At 51.6% G+C, this 16892-nt stretch overlaps 3 protein-coding genes across 5 annotated transcripts; 1 reads left to right on the forward strand and 2 right to left on the reverse strand.

Annotated features, from left to right (window-relative positions):
- Positions 1 to 576: 576 nt before the first annotated feature.
- On the reverse strand, positions 577 to 5445 carry LOC147046703 (uncharacterized). Of its 2 annotated transcripts, none has more exons than XR_015067968.1 (5): positions 4895 to 5445; positions 2752 to 2848; positions 2537 to 2685; positions 1910 to 2057; positions 577 to 1827 (listed from the first exon to the last, which is right to left on the reverse strand). XR_015067968.1 is itself a non-coding variant. In XM_085928140.1 (5 exons), exons 1-4 carry the CDS (start codon positions 5231 to 5233, stop codon positions 1910 to 1912), a joined length of 738 nt encoding a protein of 245 aa, XP_085784266.1. In that variant the 5' UTR covers positions 5234 to 5445; the 3' UTR covers positions 577 to 1827. The 2 variants fall into 2 exon arrangements, 1 of the variants encoding a protein (XP_085784266.1); XM_085928140.1 differs by having other exon boundaries at positions 2537 to 2690.
- Positions 5446 to 6503: 1058 nt separating this feature from the next.
- Positions 6504 to 12710, forward strand: med16 (mediator complex subunit 16). Its single transcript, XM_085927552.1, has 16 exons — positions 6504 to 6729; positions 7345 to 7495; positions 7601 to 7708; positions 8335 to 8504; positions 8569 to 8850; positions 8927 to 9076; positions 9481 to 9586; positions 9650 to 9805; positions 9890 to 10119; positions 10408 to 10614; positions 10698 to 10908; positions 10989 to 11122; positions 11191 to 11383; positions 11685 to 11883; positions 12378 to 12461; positions 12523 to 12710. Exons 2-16 carry the CDS (start codon positions 7351 to 7353, stop codon positions 12647 to 12649), a joined length of 2502 nt encoding a protein of 833 aa, XP_085783678.1. The 5' UTR covers positions 6504 to 6729; positions 7345 to 7350; the 3' UTR covers positions 12650 to 12710.
- Positions 12711 to 13075: 365 nt separating this feature from the next.
- wdr18 (WD repeat domain 18) lies at positions 13076 to 16154 on the reverse strand. 2 transcript variants are annotated; one of them, XM_085927554.1, is made up of 10 exons: positions 15749 to 16154; positions 15123 to 15233; positions 14924 to 15057; positions 14678 to 14819; positions 14464 to 14607; positions 14203 to 14267; positions 14001 to 14125; positions 13600 to 13757; positions 13337 to 13405; positions 13076 to 13265 (listed from the first exon to the last, which is right to left on the reverse strand). In XM_085927554.1, exons 1-10 carry the CDS (start codon positions 15956 to 15958, stop codon positions 13137 to 13139), a joined length of 1287 nt encoding a protein of 428 aa, XP_085783680.1. In that variant the 5' UTR covers positions 15959 to 16154; the 3' UTR covers positions 13076 to 13136. The 2 variants fall into 2 exon arrangements, with proteins under 2 accessions (XP_085783680.1, XP_085783679.1); XM_085927553.1 differs by having other exon boundaries at positions 14203 to 14282; positions 15749 to 16151.
- Positions 16155 to 16892: the final 738 nt, after the last annotated feature.

Raw genomic sequence — 16892 nt, forward strand, 5'->3', positions numbered from 1 at the left:
TGTCCTTGGTTTTTATGCATTCTATTTTGTTTCAATGAGCTGTTGGCGTGATTTTATTTTGAAGGGGGATTATTCCATCTGAGCGTTTTTTCCTCTCCTAGAGTCTATCCATGAACTCTGAGTTGACTTGCTCTGAGACGGGAGTCAGTGGTTCTTAACTTTGTTGGAGGTACTGAACCCTACTAGTTTCATAGTAAAAAAAAAAAAAAAAAATTCAAATTCCAAAATGTTCGTTTGTGCACCAACGTGACGCGAGTAACGCTAATGTCTCGCAAGCTCATTAGTTGTCAGGTCACTTCAACGAAAATATGCACAACTTCCGGTACATTTCAAAATACAGCTCCAGTTTGCTTCTGAATGACAAATAACTGCTTTTGTATGTTTCTTTACATAGAAAACATTTTTTAGCATAACGTACACATTCAATAAAAAAGTTTTAAGTACACTTACCTTTCTAACATCAAGAAAACAATTCTGAGTTTTACGCTGGAGGGTGTTTTTTATTCTTGACCCTCTTGAAACTGACAGGTCAGCTGAGCACCATTTCACATGTGCAAATTGGCCAACGTTCTGTGATCCAAGTTTTATTCAAATGAACAACAAATATTCTTGAAATTATTCTTGACTAACGTGGCAGATTTAGTGTGACAAAGAACATAAATATGGAAGCGTAAAAGTACCAATATGGAGTCAAATATTTTGCCGCCGTCCAATGAGAAGACAAAACTTATTTAAGATGTCTTTATTAGCCACGGTTGGGACATGGCCATTATTATCTGCGACCACTAGAAATTGCCGCATCCCCTGAACAGCCCAGCGCGGGATGGGAGAGCAAACGGCAGGCTCGGTCGGGGATGAAGCATAAAGACAGTCTTCAAGTTAAAGAAAAGGCCACGCAGTTGCAAGCTTGCAAGTTTGTGTAGTGGGTGCTTTGAAATAAATACCGTCATTTTCGGACTATAAGTCGCGGTTTTTGTCATAGTTTGGGTGAGGGGGGGGCGACGTATACTCAGGAGTGACTTATATGTGATTTTTTTCAAAAATTTTCTAAATTCAAAAATCTGCAATGTAGTGAAACCGCGATAAATGAACCGCGATGTAGCAAGGGATTACTGTCATTTGAACTGCAAGTGACGTCACCCGTGCCGCGCGGCGGTTGTTTACATAAAGGTGCAAAGGATTGGATCACGGGAGGATGAAGATGACCAAGGGCCCCATGTAGTTTGTGGCTTTATTTGTGACACGGAGGACAAAGAGTTTGAAAGATTTAATGATTTGGAGTGACACAGAAGGTTTGAAAAACTATTATGGCTTTTACGCACGCCCGGTCCTTCTCGACGGGAGCTCTCTTTCACCTCCGTGGATGGAAGTCGGGAGCCGGCGCTCGCCCGGGTGGCTGTCCGGGGACGGGGCTCGGACATGGCTTTTACGCACGCCCGCTCCTATTTATGGAGCTCTCTTCCACCTCCGTGGCTGGAAGTTCAGTAGTTGTTAGCTCGATTTTGACAAATAAATTTGCCCCAAAAGTGCGACTTATACTCCGGTGCGACTTATGTATGTTTTTTTTTTCACTTTATTGTGCATTTTATGGCTCCGGAGAGATTTATAGTCCGAAAATTACGGTACTCAGCGTGACGGATTGGCAAATTAGTGGCGACCTCTGGTGGACTGTTTGCATCTTATCAAACACGGCAGTGCGTGTGTGTATACGTGTATACGTGTATATGTGTGCGCGCGGACGTGCGTGTTCTTGTACAGCAGTGTATAGTCTCTCCAGGGTCCACCCATTATCGAAGCACAGTGCTCGGCTTCCTGCCTCAGGTTCCCCTATACACATACACGCGCACACGCATGAGAAACGGTTGGGGCAATGACATCATCATGGCGCGAGCGGACAGGTGTCACTCACTCAGTGGACGAGGAGGCGGGAGCCCAACACCAAGGCGACAATGGTGGGCGCCGCGCACAGCCTACTGGACCGGGACTCAGGTGGCGCCGGGTTGTGGTGCGTCTGCGGAGGGTGAGGGGCTTCCGACGCCGCCTGTTGACACTTCACGCTGTGTGAGCACACGCGAGCATGCACGTCAACAAACACAAGATAAAAATACGCCCGTGATTATTGGGCACACAAAAGAACAAAAGTCGACTAGAGACAAACGCAAGAACTAACGTACACAACCCGCCTCCAAAAATGAAAACAAGCAAGCTTTTGCCATGTTTTTGTCCTGCTCGTGTCACCAAAGCCAAGGGCGGGATTTTGGTTTTGTGTTCAAATTTCAACCAAATCAAGAGTCAGCCGTTCACAGTGGGGCAAAGGTCATATTCTAGTGTGCATCCATCCATTTTCTGAACCGCTTTGTCCCCACGGCCTATCCCGGCCGTCATCGGGCAGTAGGCGGGAGACACCCTGAACCGGTTGCCAGCCAATCACAGGCAGGGCACACAGAGACGAACAACCATCCGCACTCGCACTCAATTTAGAGTCTTCAATTGGCCTACCAAGCATGTTTTGGGGATGTGACGGGTGTAAACTCACAGCTGTTTGCGCAGAAACTCCTGCTTGGCCTCGCAAGCACGCGTCTGAATGTGCGCGGCGGCAGCGTGGTTGTCGGCGGCCGCTTTTAGGCTGCTGCAAGCTGACACTAGATGGCCGCTCTGCGTCAGGTTGTGCTGCAGCGTCTCCACCTGGTCTGGATGCAAACAACACCGTTACCGCGCCCGCCCCTCATTGGCTCCCGTCGGCCACTTTACCTTCTTGACGCTGCAGCTGATTGGTCAAGTTGAGTTGAGCCCGCTGCAGAAGCTCCGCTTCCTCCCGCACCACACTCATGTTGGCCACAAGGACTGCCTTGTTAAAATACCGACATTGTCAATTGGAGTGTGAAACTCCCATCACAGGCTAAAGTAATAGGGTTTTTTTAGGCATTAGTCATTTAAAAAAAGATCATAGCTGCATTAATTGAAGTGAGTATTTAATTTCTATTTCTCTTCATTCTCAGAGTTTCAGAAGGTCATCGTGGAGCCTCTTCTGGCAATCCGTTCAACAATCAAACTTGCGCATCGAGCAGCAATCTCCTCCCGTGACGTCTCTCTCTTCTTTGCTCCTGCAGCCGTGTTAGATTTGCGGGAAAAAAATATGTTTGTACTAGCCATAGGCCTGCATAAGATGATGATCTGTTTATCCTCAGTTGTTATGGTGACTCGTGGTATCGGGGCTCGATTGGTAAGGGCTATTTTTAGAAGTTGTGCACACGCGTCACTTCAGGTGAAAATACTGATTAAACTAACTCAGATCAGCTTTTCTGGAACTGAATGCTTAGTCTCCCATCTCAAAGTAAGTCAACTCAGAGTTCAGGGATAGAGTCATAGTATGTTGAATCTGCTTTCTGGAATACCTCCCAGGGGTCTATGTAGACTTGGTGTAAAACTACCGCAGGTGTAACCAGACCAAAAAAAAAATCCACCAGGTGGTGGGATGGCAAACCCGGAACCGAGCGTTCCTTGTGGTCGTCTGCCGAGGCCCTGGACTAGACTAGGATTGGGTGGCTCCTCATATCTGGCTCTGTTCCATTCTGGTTTGTTTGATTTGCTTGAGGTCGCTTCAATCCTTTCTATCCTCCTCGGTTCTGTTGGGAGATTTTCACTGGCGTACTTTTTGCTTCTGTTCTGTTCTCAATCAGTCCCGGCTGGCATTGAGTAAAAGCAGATGGCATCTTGGATTGAACACTTTCCATTTTTAGATGCTGCCGTTGGTCAGTTACCTTGACGACAGGATACTTGCCGAGCAATAACAGCAACGACAAGACCTTGGCTACGGTGTTAACGCTAGCTTAGCACGAGAAAAAGCAGCCAACGGGAGGCCAACCGGCAACACGGCCGCTACTGAAATGGGAAGGAAAGGGAGTCACGGCAGGAAGGGAGGAGGTGGGGGCCTGGGAGGGCCAGGGAATGACTCACAAAGAGCCACTAATTCCAAACGGTACATTGACAGCTGGAAAAGTTGTGTCACGCAGCCTGAAAAGGGGGGGGGGGGGGGGGGGGGGTCACTTTGGGCCTTCACGGGATGTAGCAGAGGGTCAACAGTGTGGCAGACAAATTTAGGGACAAATACAGTGATTACAAAGCTGTCTTTTTGTCTCAGTACTCGTCCGTCACTACTTTTGAAGGGTTCGGTGCATCTTTGACTTTTGCGTCGCATGAGGTTGCGGCAATCATCGTGACTGTTTTTTCAGCGAGACTGAAGACCAAAAGGCGAAATGTCCCAAGTTTGGGATCATTTCGCTCTTGAAAAGCAAAGCCAGCTCACGCCCCGATACCGTTTGGAAATCTTTTGATCTGCGCCAGAGCCCGCACGCCAAAGCTGTATCGGCCGCTCAAGACCTTTGCCGGTTCTGCGCTCAGATCCGATCGACAAACGAGTCGTCATCCGCCATGAGCTCACGTGCTCGGTGGGTGCTCTGTCGGTGTGACGTCATGCCAAAGAAGGCCACCGCTCTTCTTCCTCTTGACAGGACAGATGATGATTCCAGGTACGAGTTTTGGCAGCGCGGTGACAAGCTATTCATATCTCCATGCTTGAGTGAGATGGAATGGGCCCGAGGGGAACGTGAGCCCCACCGAATGGCAGCTTGACTGCATCATAATTGTTCCAAAAGTGGCCAAATGCAGTTCTAAGAAAAGAGCCACCTTCATGCTGAAGATGGAACATAGGAATGAGCTGTTTTTTAACAGGGTGACAACATGACATGGGCTGGCCATACTTTCCAGGTGTCTCCCCCCTCCCCCCCCCCCACCAGTGTGTGCTGCCTCTCAAACACACACACACACACACACACACACACACACGCACGTACACACACTTGTGTCCCCCAGAGCAAGCACAGGTGTAGCCTACCTCACGCATGTAGCAGGCATCCAGGGTCTGGTTGGCGCGTCGCAGGCGCTGGTCGAACAGAGCGAGTGCGGCCTCCTGGTGCCGGACTCGCTGGTGCAACTCCGCCAGCCGCCGCTCCAGCTCGTCCTTATCTTGCACGCACAGCGCCTCAGCACCCAGGATCTTTTCCCGGCTCTCCCGCAGGTCCTGGCGGCAGCGGGCCGAGCTCTTCAGGTCCGGAGACGTGGACCACACCACGATGACCACCAGGGAGATGACAGACCACAGGGCCAGCACAACCAGCGCCGCCTTGGTACCGCTACCCATCTTGCTGGACTTGGACGTGGCCGCTGCCGTCATGTCGCTCCGAGCTTGTGCTGAACACACATGCACACGTTCCGACGGGAACTAGGGAGCGGCCTCTTCTCTTCTTCCCTTCGTCCCTCCTCCCACAGCACAGCACAGCATAGCCGTCCTCCCCCGCCTTCTTTCCTCAATTTTTCGCCTGCTTTCAGTACCCGTTTGTGCCAACAGCAAATGTGGAAAACTTCTAGGCACGACTATTCATGTGTGTTGTGCAGCCCCCCCCCCACACACTGTGGAACTCCCTCCCCGACCAATCCACTGACTCTTTCAAAACCGGACTTAAAACTCACCTCTTTACTTTGGCATTTCTGTAATTCCTGTTTTTATATCCTGGTTTTCGTCCAGTTGTTTCATACTTGTCCTTGCTTTTTATTCTTGTTTTTACTTGCCATGTAGCACTTTGAGATTCCTCCGAATATAAAGTGCGTTCTAAATATAATTTATTACTATTACTCCCAGACTTCCCTCTCCCCAGCCACTTCATCCAGGTCCATCTCTCCCTCTATATCGCTTGTCCCCACGGGGGTTGCAGGGGTGCTGGAGCCTATCCACGCACGGACTGACCATAGGGAGAACCGGGTGAATTCCCTAAACGCCAGCCTAGGATTGGCCTGCTGGCCCGCTGGCCTGCGTCTCGCTCTTTTTTTTTTTTTAAATCTGCAGGTGAGGCGGCGCGCCTATCAGAATTGTAACAGGAACTCTGTTAGAATGTCAACCCGTTCGAATAAATCCCTCGCCCCCATCTCAAAACGGTGAGCGGTAGCTATCAACTGACTTTTTCTCTGGCGTCTTGGGGTTCTTTTCAGGTAGTGTGGCAAATTTGCGTTACAGGGGTGTACAAATTCTCACAGCAGCCCTGTTAAGTAAAGGGGGTACTCTTCTGCCCCGGGAGCGCGCGCGTATTGAGTGGAAGGAGGAGGTGCGTTCATTGACCAATCATACAGTCGGAACACTCACTTAATTCACCAAAAAGCAATGAGTGCAATTATGAATGCTCCCTGTGTGCTTATTGATATTTGGATATTTGGAGAGGTGTCCGGCTGCGGATGTATTTGTTGTTGTTTTCTCTTGAACACCCGAGTAGATTTACCGACGCCGGAATCTAATCCACCACCTCTGCAGCCCAAAATAGACATTGTATTTTTTTCATTTCATAATTTCTGCCTTTCTTTTATTTATAGACAATTACGTCTTTTTCGATTGATTCATATCGATAATGAAGCACCATTGTGCGCCTGTGAAGTACAAAATCATTTTGAATTTCGCTCAGGCGCATCAGAGGACACCGACGTGGGCTTTGGGGTCCTGAGCTTTTGGTTCTAGCGATGAGCTCAAATGCTCCAATGTGTCCGCGATATTTGTCTCGGATTATCTTTGGCAATGTGACTAATTGTGGCTATAAAATTCAATAGCATTCGAGTATCCATCGGGCATTTGTCTAAAGGGAGGGACGTGTTCAGGTTTTCGTTGAAGACGACGCTGCATTCGAAGTAAGTGCACACGATGAATGAGACGTGCGTCTCCTCGAATGTTAGACGCTTTCATAGTCTCTTGCACTAATTTCATCATGACATACTGATTCTATTTGTGTTGAATTAACCTAAAAAAAACATTTTGCTTGCATCAGGCGGAATCTTCCTAAAATCATCACTTTACTGAAGACAAAACGTTTGAGCAACAGTCAACATTTAGCAAACAAATGTCAACATTTTAAGTGTGGTCTTACCGACTGTGTTGATTTGATTTTAGATCACCAATTGATTCCCGAGCGCGGCCCCGCTGCTGCTCACTGCTCCCCTCTCTCTCCCCAGGGCAGGGCAGGGCAGGGGATGGATCAAAATGACATGGGGATGGATGGGTTAAATGCAGAGGACAAATTTCACCACACCCAGATGTGTATGTGATGATGATCATTGGGACTTTAAATATGTTGTCATTGCAGTGTATTCAATTGAATATAGGTTGAAAAGGATTTTCAAATGTTTGTATTTTGTTTTTAAATTACATTTTACACAATTTCCCGGTTTGTACTTGCTGAGGGAGCACCATGCTTTAGGCGCGCCGGAACTCTCCAGTTGATGTTTTGTTTGCCGCTGGTGTTTCAGGGCAGCATGGAGTTGGCGTACGTATGCGATTGGGAGAGGCGCCCCAAAAACACCCACTGCCCCTCCAACCCCCTGGTCTGCTCCTGGTCCTGTAGAAACCTGGTGGCCTTCACCACTGACCTGAAAGACGACTGGGACGGTGGCGAGCCAGGTAGGCACGCACATGCGCTTCCTCTTAGCCAACGGCAGCATCCGACATTCGGTGAGCGCCTCAACCACCGTTCTTCCATTTGGTTGACGGCTTGACACGTTGCAGATGTCAGCCAGATGATCCACATCATGGACACAGAGCATCCCTGGGATGTGTACTCCATCAGCTCGGGCCATGCTGAGGTCATTTCCTGCCTCGAGTGGGACCAGTCAGGTCAGGTGGCAAATGCCAAAGTCTTGCGCAACGTGACGCATTTTGTGCTTGTCATCATCATCATTCGGAAGACCCAACCTCTCCAAAGGCAGCTTAAAGATCAACTCATCGTACGGGTGGCAGATTGGATCCATTAAACAACAATAAGACGGGAAGGAGTGAAGCCTTGCAGTCACGGCGTTCACAACTTCCTAGTCACCAGAATTAGCAGCGTTCCAACAATGACGGTCTGACAAAGCGCTGAGAGGGGCAAGAATAAATCAAATAAAAATGGATGGCTTCCGGTGAAAGGCAGTGTTGTCACGTCCCAAAAAATCAAAAACAAAACACCTTCAGATTCCACTGACAGAGTAGAACTTAATCCTTTGTAAACTTACGTATCTCCTGGATCTCCTCTGTCAGCCGAAGAATTTTCTTTCAAAATTCAATAAGCTCGTACGGACCCAAATTCCGAGACGTGGCTGTATCCTCACCGTGGCGGCCCGAACAACTCGAGCAAAGGCTTTTTGCACAAATGTGATCCACCTTGTTCTCCTGAATTGCTTTGTTGCCAATGATTTTTCGGGACATTTGAATAGCCTGCGTGTGTGGGTGCCCACCTGAACAGGTATGGGTTGGCTTCGCAGGCTCCAGACTGCTGTCAGCGGACGGCGACGGGCACATCAAGTGCTGGTCCATGTCGGAGCACCTGGTCAACAGTTGGCACAGTGTTTTGAGCAGTTCTGTCGAGGGAGATCCAATCGTGGCGCTGAGTTGGCTGCACAACGGCGTCAAACTAGCCCTGCACGTGGAGATGGTATCTGCCCACCTGTCGCCGCCACGTTTCTCCGTGCTCCGGCTGTCAACCTGTTTGTTTGCAGTCAGGTTCCACAAACTTTGGTGAAAAGTTCTCCCGGGTCAAGTTCTCACCATCCTTGACCTTGTTTGGCGGGAAGCCAATGGAGGGTTGGCTGGCGGTGACTGTGAGCGGCCTGGTCACCGTGTCACTCCTCAAACCCGGCGGTGCCCTGCTGACGGCCAGCGAGTGTCTGTGTCGCCTGCGAGGACGCGTGGCACTCGCTGACATTGCCTTCACGGGAGGCGGCAACATCGTGGTGGCCGCCACTGATGGCAGCAGTTCTTCGCCCGTCCAGTTTTACAAGGTGCCCCGCTGATGCCGGCGACCAGCCCGCGAGCGGTGCCTGACGCCGTGCCGTGTGTGTGTGTGTGTGCGCGCAGGTTGTGGTGAGCGTGGTGAGCGAGAAGTGCCGCATCGACACCGAGCTTCTGCCCTCCTTGTTCCTGCGTTGCACGACAGACCCGCTAAGGCGGGACAAGTACCCCGCTGTCACGCACCTCAAGTTCCTGACCAGAGAGAACTCTGAGCAGGTAACTGAGCTCGCTTACTTGACGGCCATCTTGGAGTCTCATTTGGCGGCCGCTGGAGCCTCTGAGTTGAAAAGCGTGCCGCCAGGAATTTTTTGGATCTCCCTCCAACTGGCGTGCGCTCAATTTGCTGGCGAGCACTGACGGGTAGGATTCAGCATTGACGAGATGTTTGCGCCACGTCTGGAGGCGCAAATGTCAAGTTCGAAAGCAAAGCAGTAGGAAGCAAAGGCGCCCTCTCACTCCTTCCTCGTCGAGCAGATCAAGAGGCTGGCAGTGATGAAGAAGTGATGCTCATCGGCTGGGAGCCAGGCTCCAGTCTCGTCGACACAAAACTGCCACGCGGCTCTTTTTCAAAGCTATATCTTCGAGAGGCTGAGCCGCCGTCCGTCTCTTGTGCGCTTCAGGTTCTGCTGTGCGCGTCTAACCAGAGCGGCAGCATTGTGGAGTGCTGGTCGCTGAGGAAGGAGGGGCTCCCCGTCAACAACATCTTCCAGCATCGATCGCCCGTCGGTGAGTCCTGAGCACCTTTGACCTTTTGATCTGGGCCAACACAGGCCACTTGTGACCTTCCAGTGGGCGAGAAGCAACCCACTATCCTCAAGTGGAGGATCCTGACCACCACCAACGACTTGGAGAGAGTGTCGGCCGTCGCCCTTCCGAAACTGCCCGTTTCCATCTCCAACACTGACCTGAAGGTGGCGTCGGACACCAAGTTCTGCCCCGGACTGGGTAAGCATGGCCGACCGCCCGCCCGCCCACCGCTGATGGCCGCCCGCCCGCCGCTGACAGCCGCCCATCACTGTGCGGCTTCAGGTCTGGCTCTGGCCTTCCACGATGGCACCATCCAGATCCTGCACCGCCTGTCCCTCCACACAATGGGCATCTTCTATGGCGCCGCGGCCGGCTGCGGCGGCCCGGGGCAGCGGCCGGGAGACGAGTTGGCCGTCAAACGGCAAAGAACTGGGGCGCCCGGCCTCCATTTCAAGGCCTTGCAGTTTTCCTGGACCTCGCTGGCCCTGGCCGGAGTCGACAATCATGGCAAGGTGAGGGTGCACGTGTGACACGTCTTTGTGGAAGCTAACAAAGCTGCTCTGAAAGCAAATACAAAGCGTCGGAGGAAATGAAACGTCACCATCATGCTATTTCTCAACGTATTCTAACCTCGGGGGGGATGTTTTGTCGAAATTTGCGGCAAGGCGTCAGAGGGCTTTGCGTTTTTTTGCGCTTTTGCAACGTATGTCGGTCCGACACATGGCTGGGCTTGCTCTGTTTGCTCTCCGCCGTTCGACAAGTCCTGACGAGTCATGAGGAGTTATGTGACGGGTTGTCAGCTGCACATGCTGCGAGTGTCGCCATCGATGGGTCAAGTGCTGGAGATGAACACCACGCTGCGCCATCTACTGTTCCTGCTGGAGTACTGCATGGTGACGGGCTATGACTGGTGGGACGTCCTCCTGCACGTGCAGCCCGGCATGGTCCACAACCTGGTGGACAAGCTCCATGAGGAGTACATGAGGCAAAACCAGGCCCTGCAGCAGGTCTACCGCCGTGCTCGCCGCTTACTCGTTGATGCTACCCCCCTCCTCTGTGTGAGCCTAATGCGTGGCGGTGGGCGTTGCAGGTCCTGGCCACGCGCATCGTAGCGGTCAAGGCGTCGCTGTGCAAGCTGTCGACGGCCACGGCGGCGCGAGCCTGTGACTTTCACGCCAAGCTTCTGCTCATCGCCATTAGCTCCACCCTTAAGTCTTTGCTCAGACCGCACGTCCTTAACACCCCCGACAAGAGTCCAGGAGAGCGCCTGAACGAGATTTGCACCAAGAACCTGGACTCGGGTGAGAAGGCGGCCCCACGCCAAATTCACGCACGCTGCTGGTGAGCTGAGCCAATAGGCCTTCTTCCACTGTGTCTGCAGACATCGACAAGGTGATGATCAACCTGAAGACGGAGGAGTTTGTGCTGGACGGTGCCCCACTGCAGTCCCTGCAGCAGCTCATCCAGTGGGTGGGGGACTTTGTCCTCTACCTGCTGGCCAATCTCCCCAACCAGGTGAGCCGGGGCTGGGCTGAGCGCTTGGGGGCTCAACCTAAGACCGGCTCAATCCTTTTCCCGTTCAGGGTTCGCTGGTGCGGCCTGGCTTCGGTTTCATGCGGGACGGAGCCTCTCTGGGAATGCTGCGGGAAATGTTGGTGATGATCCGAATCTGGGGTCTGCTGAAGCCCGGCTGCCTCCCCACCTTCACAGCCACGTCGGACAGTCAGGACAGTTTGCAACTGCTCTTCCGCTTGCTCACCAAGCTGTGGCTGTGCTGTACGTTTACCCGCTCGCATCGACATGCATGAATGGCCGGACAAAATGTATCCAGTTTTTGGATGGGTCTTAAAATGTATCCACTATTTTTGGATCGGTCGTAGACCGGCGGTTATCCTGGCCTGCATCGCCCACGTGAAGGAGGAAATGACGTCTATTTGTATTCACGATAAGCGATAGCGTCGGACAATGTCGGCCGGCCACTTGCGCTCGCCGGCGACGCTAAACATATACGTTTGAGCTCAGCCTCTGCAAAGTGCTTTTGATGCCACCATGTCTTAACGCACTTGCACCTTGGCAGGCCGGGATGACGCCCCCCCGCAGGAGCCAGACGAGAGCCTGATCGACGAGTGCTGCCTGCTCCCTAGTCAGCTTCTGGTGCCCAGCATGGATTGGCTGCCTGTCAACGACGGCGTCACCGTCCGGCTGCAGGGCAAGCAGCCCGTCAGGCTTCACTTTGGAAAAGCCGCCTTGCTCGCCCCCTCGGACGCCCTCGGCAGGTAAGCCAAGCGCCTGTTGTAGTGCTTGGAGATGGGCCAAAGAGTGTTGCCGTGGCCGCTGCCCTTGTTCCCAAACATTCGGGACAACACTTGACCCGAGGGAGGCTCGCTATTGGCCCAGCTTGTGGGCTTCCACACTTTTGCCGGCCATGCTCGAAGCATTTGCTTGCCCAAGCCTGATTCGTCTTCATCTGGGCTCACGTGTACACTGGTTTTTCCAACATGCTTCATTTGAGGGTTTTTTTTTTTCCCCCCCAAAAAAAATCTTGAATTTCTCAAGTGCAAGCCACCTTAGGACACAATTCTGCGTATCGCTATATATTGCTATAATAATTATAGTACATCTGTGAAAATTGTCAACTTTTGACTGCTGTCAATGACCATGATAGAAGATGAGTTGTTTCCATACTTTGCTTTACACCATTTTTTGAATGAGACATTGCGGAATGGACTTGATAGACAAAAATGCTCAATTTTGGCCGTGTTTGTAACAGGAGCGCCGGCAGCCAGAGGACAGACAACCTCCGCTGTGTCCACATGGGCCTTTGTCCCACGGAGGAGAGCAAGGCCTGCACCAGGTGAGTCATGTGGAGACTGAAGGGACGGCGGGCACACTCAACTACCAGCGTGTCCTGGCAGGTGCGGCTGTGTGACCATGCTTCGGTCGCCCAACAACAGCAACGCCATGAAGCAATGGGAGCAGCGATGGATCAAGAACTGCTTGTGCGGAGGTTTGTGGCGCCGAGTCCCGCCCACGCTGGCCTGAAAGCTCACACCTTTGTCTACCTCAAACTCCTCCATTAAAAGATGACCCATTTATTTCTTCACTTTGAATTGTCGGCAAGAAAATCTTTTGATTCACCCGCTGGGCCGCGAGGCTGATCAACAGAAGTGTTTGAGGACATATGGCAACTGGTGATTTCCTAGGAATGCCATCCAAATGGTCATTTCAAAATGGAAACGCTTGCCTCTGACATTTTGGGGCAAACAGCGGCCTCATCTGACCTCCTCAAAGCTTTGGCAAGGCGCACTTGCGGCAAATGGCCAGCTTGAGTTGCGTCTCTGCAGTGAGAAAATGGAGGTCAGTTGAGGAAGCGCGCCACCTCACAATGGATGGCGTGCTGAGTGAGAAGCTGCTGTTTGTTGGACCAGAGCCAAGCCTTGTTCAAGATGGCCAATCAAAGACAGTGGAGCAATTGACTGTTGATTTTATTGGCCGACCAGAAGAGCTGGTCACAGAACAGGCCTGAGCTTCACGTGGCTTTTGTCAGCAGATGACTCGAGAAGTCGTACAAATCTTTGTTGACTTTCTTCAGCGTCCGAACTTCCTCCTCCAACTCGGCCACACGAGTGTGGCCGTTCCCGCCGTCTCCCAAAAGCAGCTTGGGAAGAAGAGCGTCAGAGAAGCAGGTTGGGCTTGCTGTCGTGTTGAATGGGGTCAGTGCTCGCTTACCCCGTCGGTCACGCCGCTCATCAAGGAAGCCAGACTCTGGGCTTTCTGCAGGTAGCCCGGCTCTTCCTCCTGTCGAGCGCAAAAGAAAAGACAGAGGCTCTGAGACGGCTGGGGAAAATCCCAAGTGCCAGCCAAAAGGATGTTTTGCCGACGCTTGCCAGCAAAAATGGCTCACTCGTGTCATGATGGCAACGCACGTCGACCCCTCCCCCACCACCACGCTGGTATTTTAGAGCCTCCGAGCTGGCGTGCCACCAACGCACCTGAGCGTGGAGTCCGATGCGGACGCACACTTCGCCCGACCGGCCGTCGTCGCTCTCCGTCCGATGGCGGCTGAACCTCGGCAGAGGCACGGGGGGTCGTGAGTCGGGGAGGAACATGTTGGCGGGTGCCACCGTGATGCTGGCATTGGTCACTGGGCCTGAACACAAAGCAAGCGGGCAAGAGTCAAAGCAAAGTCCTTTGGCCATCCAAAGTCGTCAGCGAGTTCCTCTGGCACTCTTTTCATCCTTAGTCGTTGGCTCAACCTTGGCCAACTGTTCATCTTGCCAGCATCAGGCTCCCTCCGGTTGGTAAACCGTGTGCAGAAGACATTTGCAAGCAATTGGCTTTGAAACACCGCTAAGCATTGTGAGCAACAGCAATCCCCGTCACCAACTAACACCTTTGTGAGCGAAGCAACGGACGCATTGTTTGCTCTGGACGTCCCACAGTCGCACCGACTCATCGTGGGATCCCGACACCAGGAGCGTCCCATCCATGGACATGGACAGGCAGGTGACCATCTTCCTGTGGGGGAAGAAGCACGCGTGTCACCACCACAATTGCGTGGCATCTCGTCCCTCCCGGTGGCATTGTTCGCTGACCTGTGACCCTTGAAAGTCCGCTTTCCGTCTGTGTCGCACTGGAATGATTTATTAGCCGGCGCACTCTGCCGCAGACAAACCTGCAAATCACTTCCTCAAATAATGGCCTCTCTCAAATAGGTTCTCATTTGTTTGTGTTAAACTGCTGATTTAGCTCATCTTTTTTTTTTGGCTTCACTCAAGGCTCTTGAGCCTTTGTCCAAATACCCGCAATGACCTCTGGCAGGATTTGCGTTCACCCAAATATTGGCCTTGACTCACCTGAGTGCTCAGAGAAACCTGGAAGATGTTCCCGTCGCTGCCGCCGCAAAACAGGTAGTGTTCGCAGGGGTCAAGGGTCAGAGACATGATTTCTACATCAAAGAGAACTGAGAGGAGGAGCTCTCCTGAAGACACCTCCCACAACTGCACACACATGCACAGCCTTTTTGAAAGATCTGCAGGAGATGGATTTTACATAATGACCTCAACTGACCTTTACTGTTTGGTCCAAGGACGCTGTGGCGACTCGGGCTTGAGCTCCCATCATTCCACAGTGGAGGTCTGTGATTGGCAGAGAGTGATGAGAGAGGATGTGCCGAGGCTCAGGGGCGTGGCTTAGGTCCACCTGGATCACACTGCGACGCACGCATGTGTTTTGGGTGAAAGGTGGAGAGAGACTTTGGCTTTATCTTGTCAGGAGTGACGATAGTTCCAAACCGATGAGGGACGGCGCAGCTACCTGCTAAGACTCCACACCAAAACCACACTGTCTTTTCCGCCGGAAACAAAATGGCTGCCATCATCCGTAAACTTGATGCAGGTGACGTCCTGGTAGTGACGCGTGACCACGGACAGCAGCTTGCCTGTGGACACCTGGCCAATTGTTGAGCAGCATCAACATTGCACACGGCAGGCGAGAGCCGCCGATGGCAACCCACCTCCCACAAGTACACAGCTTCGGCCACGCCCGCCCCCAAGAAAATGCCATCTGCGGAGGCGCTGATACACGTGACCACGCCTGGACAAATTATTTTCTGCTGAAGCTGCTCCTGCGGGAAGTTACAAACACAAGACAGGAAGTAGTGCACTCGAGGATGGCCGTTCAGCCTTTAAACAGCACAGCGGCATAGTAATCGATAGTGTAGCACCTATAGAGCTTTTTTTTAATGGCCCCCACTTTTGCAAGCCCTCTGGTGGCTCCAAACGGAAGGTGCGCGTACATAGTATAGCGACCGTGCTTTCCAATATGAGACTTGGTATGGCTTCCGAGCGGCAAGCATTTCCCCGAAGGTAAACAAATCCGCATGACAAAAGGAAAACCAACAACAAGAAGAACACGAGTAGTGGGCGGACAGAGCCGACGAGTCTTTTTTTTTTTTTTATGGAAGATTTCACCATCTCGTTTCTTCGATAGTCGCGTTTTCCTCCCCGCGCGATTCCTATTCAGGTGAAGTTATTCTGTGCATTTGTGTGAAAGTGAGCGAATAGCGGGAAATACCGAGTACGCTCAAAGCAATCAAAGGGAAGACGGTGCGGTGCGTGTGGCTCGCCGCTCGCTCTCTACCTTCCTGTGGATTTCCCAGATGTTGATGAAGTTTTTGGCTAGCTGCGCGGACAACAAGTACTGGCCGTTGAGGAGGCACAGCGTTCGGGGCGAGCTGTTACCGCCGCGGTACGAAAGCAGGCTGGAGCCGCTGTGCAAGTCGAACACGGACACGTTCCAAAGCTGAGAGCTGGCGTCGCTGCTCACCACTACCTCCAACGGGGCCGACATTTTGCGCCTCTTCTTGGGGCTGTGGCGTCACTTCCGCCACTGGCGAAAAAGAAGAAGGCGCCCCCAACACTAGTGATGGTTGTGCTCGATTTGTTTCCCCTACCGCGAATTGTGACAGAAACTATCAAATGTGTTGTCAAGCCGTGAGAATTTGTGCCCCCCTCCCATTTTGAGAACGGTGAGTCCTGGACTTCAACTGGCTTCTTTTCTGTCTTCCTGGGGGTCTGTTCAGGTAGTGTGGCAAATTTGAACAGGTTGCCTCATTCCTAGCTGGAATTACAGTAGGCTAACATATCCTCACAGTAAAAAGAGCTTCTGACACAAACGTTAATGGTAGTGATTTTCTTAAGTAAATCAAATCTCAAGTGAATAAAATCTTTTTGAAAGTTTATAACTGTATGAGTAGCCTGCATTTAAAATGTGATTTTGGACAAGAGGTTATGCCATATGCATTTACAATTCATATGTGAACTCAAAACTAATGTAAATTGCTTTTGCAGATGTCAGCAGCTCGCTTTCAAAAATCGCCATGGCCATTATAAAACACAAAAAAGATCAAACAGTAAGTATAGATCACAAATTTGAGATTTTCTGATGGCATGGCAAAGATGTAATTTCCCGATTCGGCCCTAGTGGGGGGCGCCTGTGCCCTTACCCTTCTGTGTGTATTTAGTCTTCCCCTTGGCTTGTGCCAGACCCCAGTGCGTCTGGTCTCGTCAGGTGTACCAGCGATCACGTGAATGTAAAGATGGTTTTGAGAACCTTGTTTGTTTTGTGAAGAAACCTTGAAGTCTAGCTTTTAACAATTTCAGTTTTGTTTTGCCACCTTGTTTTCCCTCTGAGGTGTTTTGGCCTTTGCCGGCTCAAGCCTATCAGAATAAATTCCTATTTTTTTGGTCACTCTGCATCCGAGTCCTCTCCTTGATCCTAAACT

Source organism: Syngnathus leptorhynchus, chromosome 13 (genome assembly GCF_054491065.1).
Source record: "Syngnathus leptorhynchus isolate UIUO chromosome 13, UIUO_Slep, whole genome shotgun sequence".
NCBI classification, from domain to species: Eukaryota; Metazoa; Chordata; class Actinopteri; order Syngnathiformes; family Syngnathidae; genus Syngnathus; species Syngnathus leptorhynchus.

Coding starts and splice junctions, on each gene's coding strand:
- LOC147046703 (XM_085928140.1), bottom strand. CDS start 5,233: ATGACGGCAGCGGCCACGTCCAAGTCCAGCAAGATGGGTAGCGGTACC. Junction 2,849..4,894: donor ATGCCTGCTACATGCGTGAG/GTAGGCTACACC, acceptor TATTTTAACAAG/GCAGTCCTTGTGGCCAACAT. Junction 2,691..2,751: donor TCAGCTGCAGCGTCAAGAAG/GTAAAGTGGCCG, acceptor GTTTGCATCCAG/ACCAGGTGGAGACGCTGCAG.
- med16 (XM_085927552.1), top strand. CDS start 7,351: ATGGAGTTGGCGTACGTATGCGATTGGGAGAGGCGCCCCAAAAACACC. Junction 9,806..9,889: donor CAAGTTCTGCCCCGGACTGG/GTAAGCATGGCC, acceptor GTGCGGCTTCAG/GTCTGGCTCTGGCCTTCCAC. Junction 11,384..11,684: donor CACCAAGCTGTGGCTGTGCT/GTACGTTTACCC, acceptor GCACCTTGGCAG/GCCGGGATGACGCCCCCCCG.
- wdr18 (XM_085927553.1), bottom strand. CDS start 15,958: ATGTCGGCCCCGTTGGAGGTAGTGGTGAGCAGCGACGCCAGCTCTCAG. Junction 15,058..15,122: donor AAGCTGTGTACTTGTGGGAG/GTGGGTTGCCAT, acceptor ACAATTGGCCAG/GTGTCCACAGGCAAGCTGCT. Junction 13,266..13,336: donor TGAGCGGCGTGACCGACGGG/GTAAGCGAGCAC, acceptor CTTCTTCCCAAG/CTGCTTTTGGGAGACGGCGG.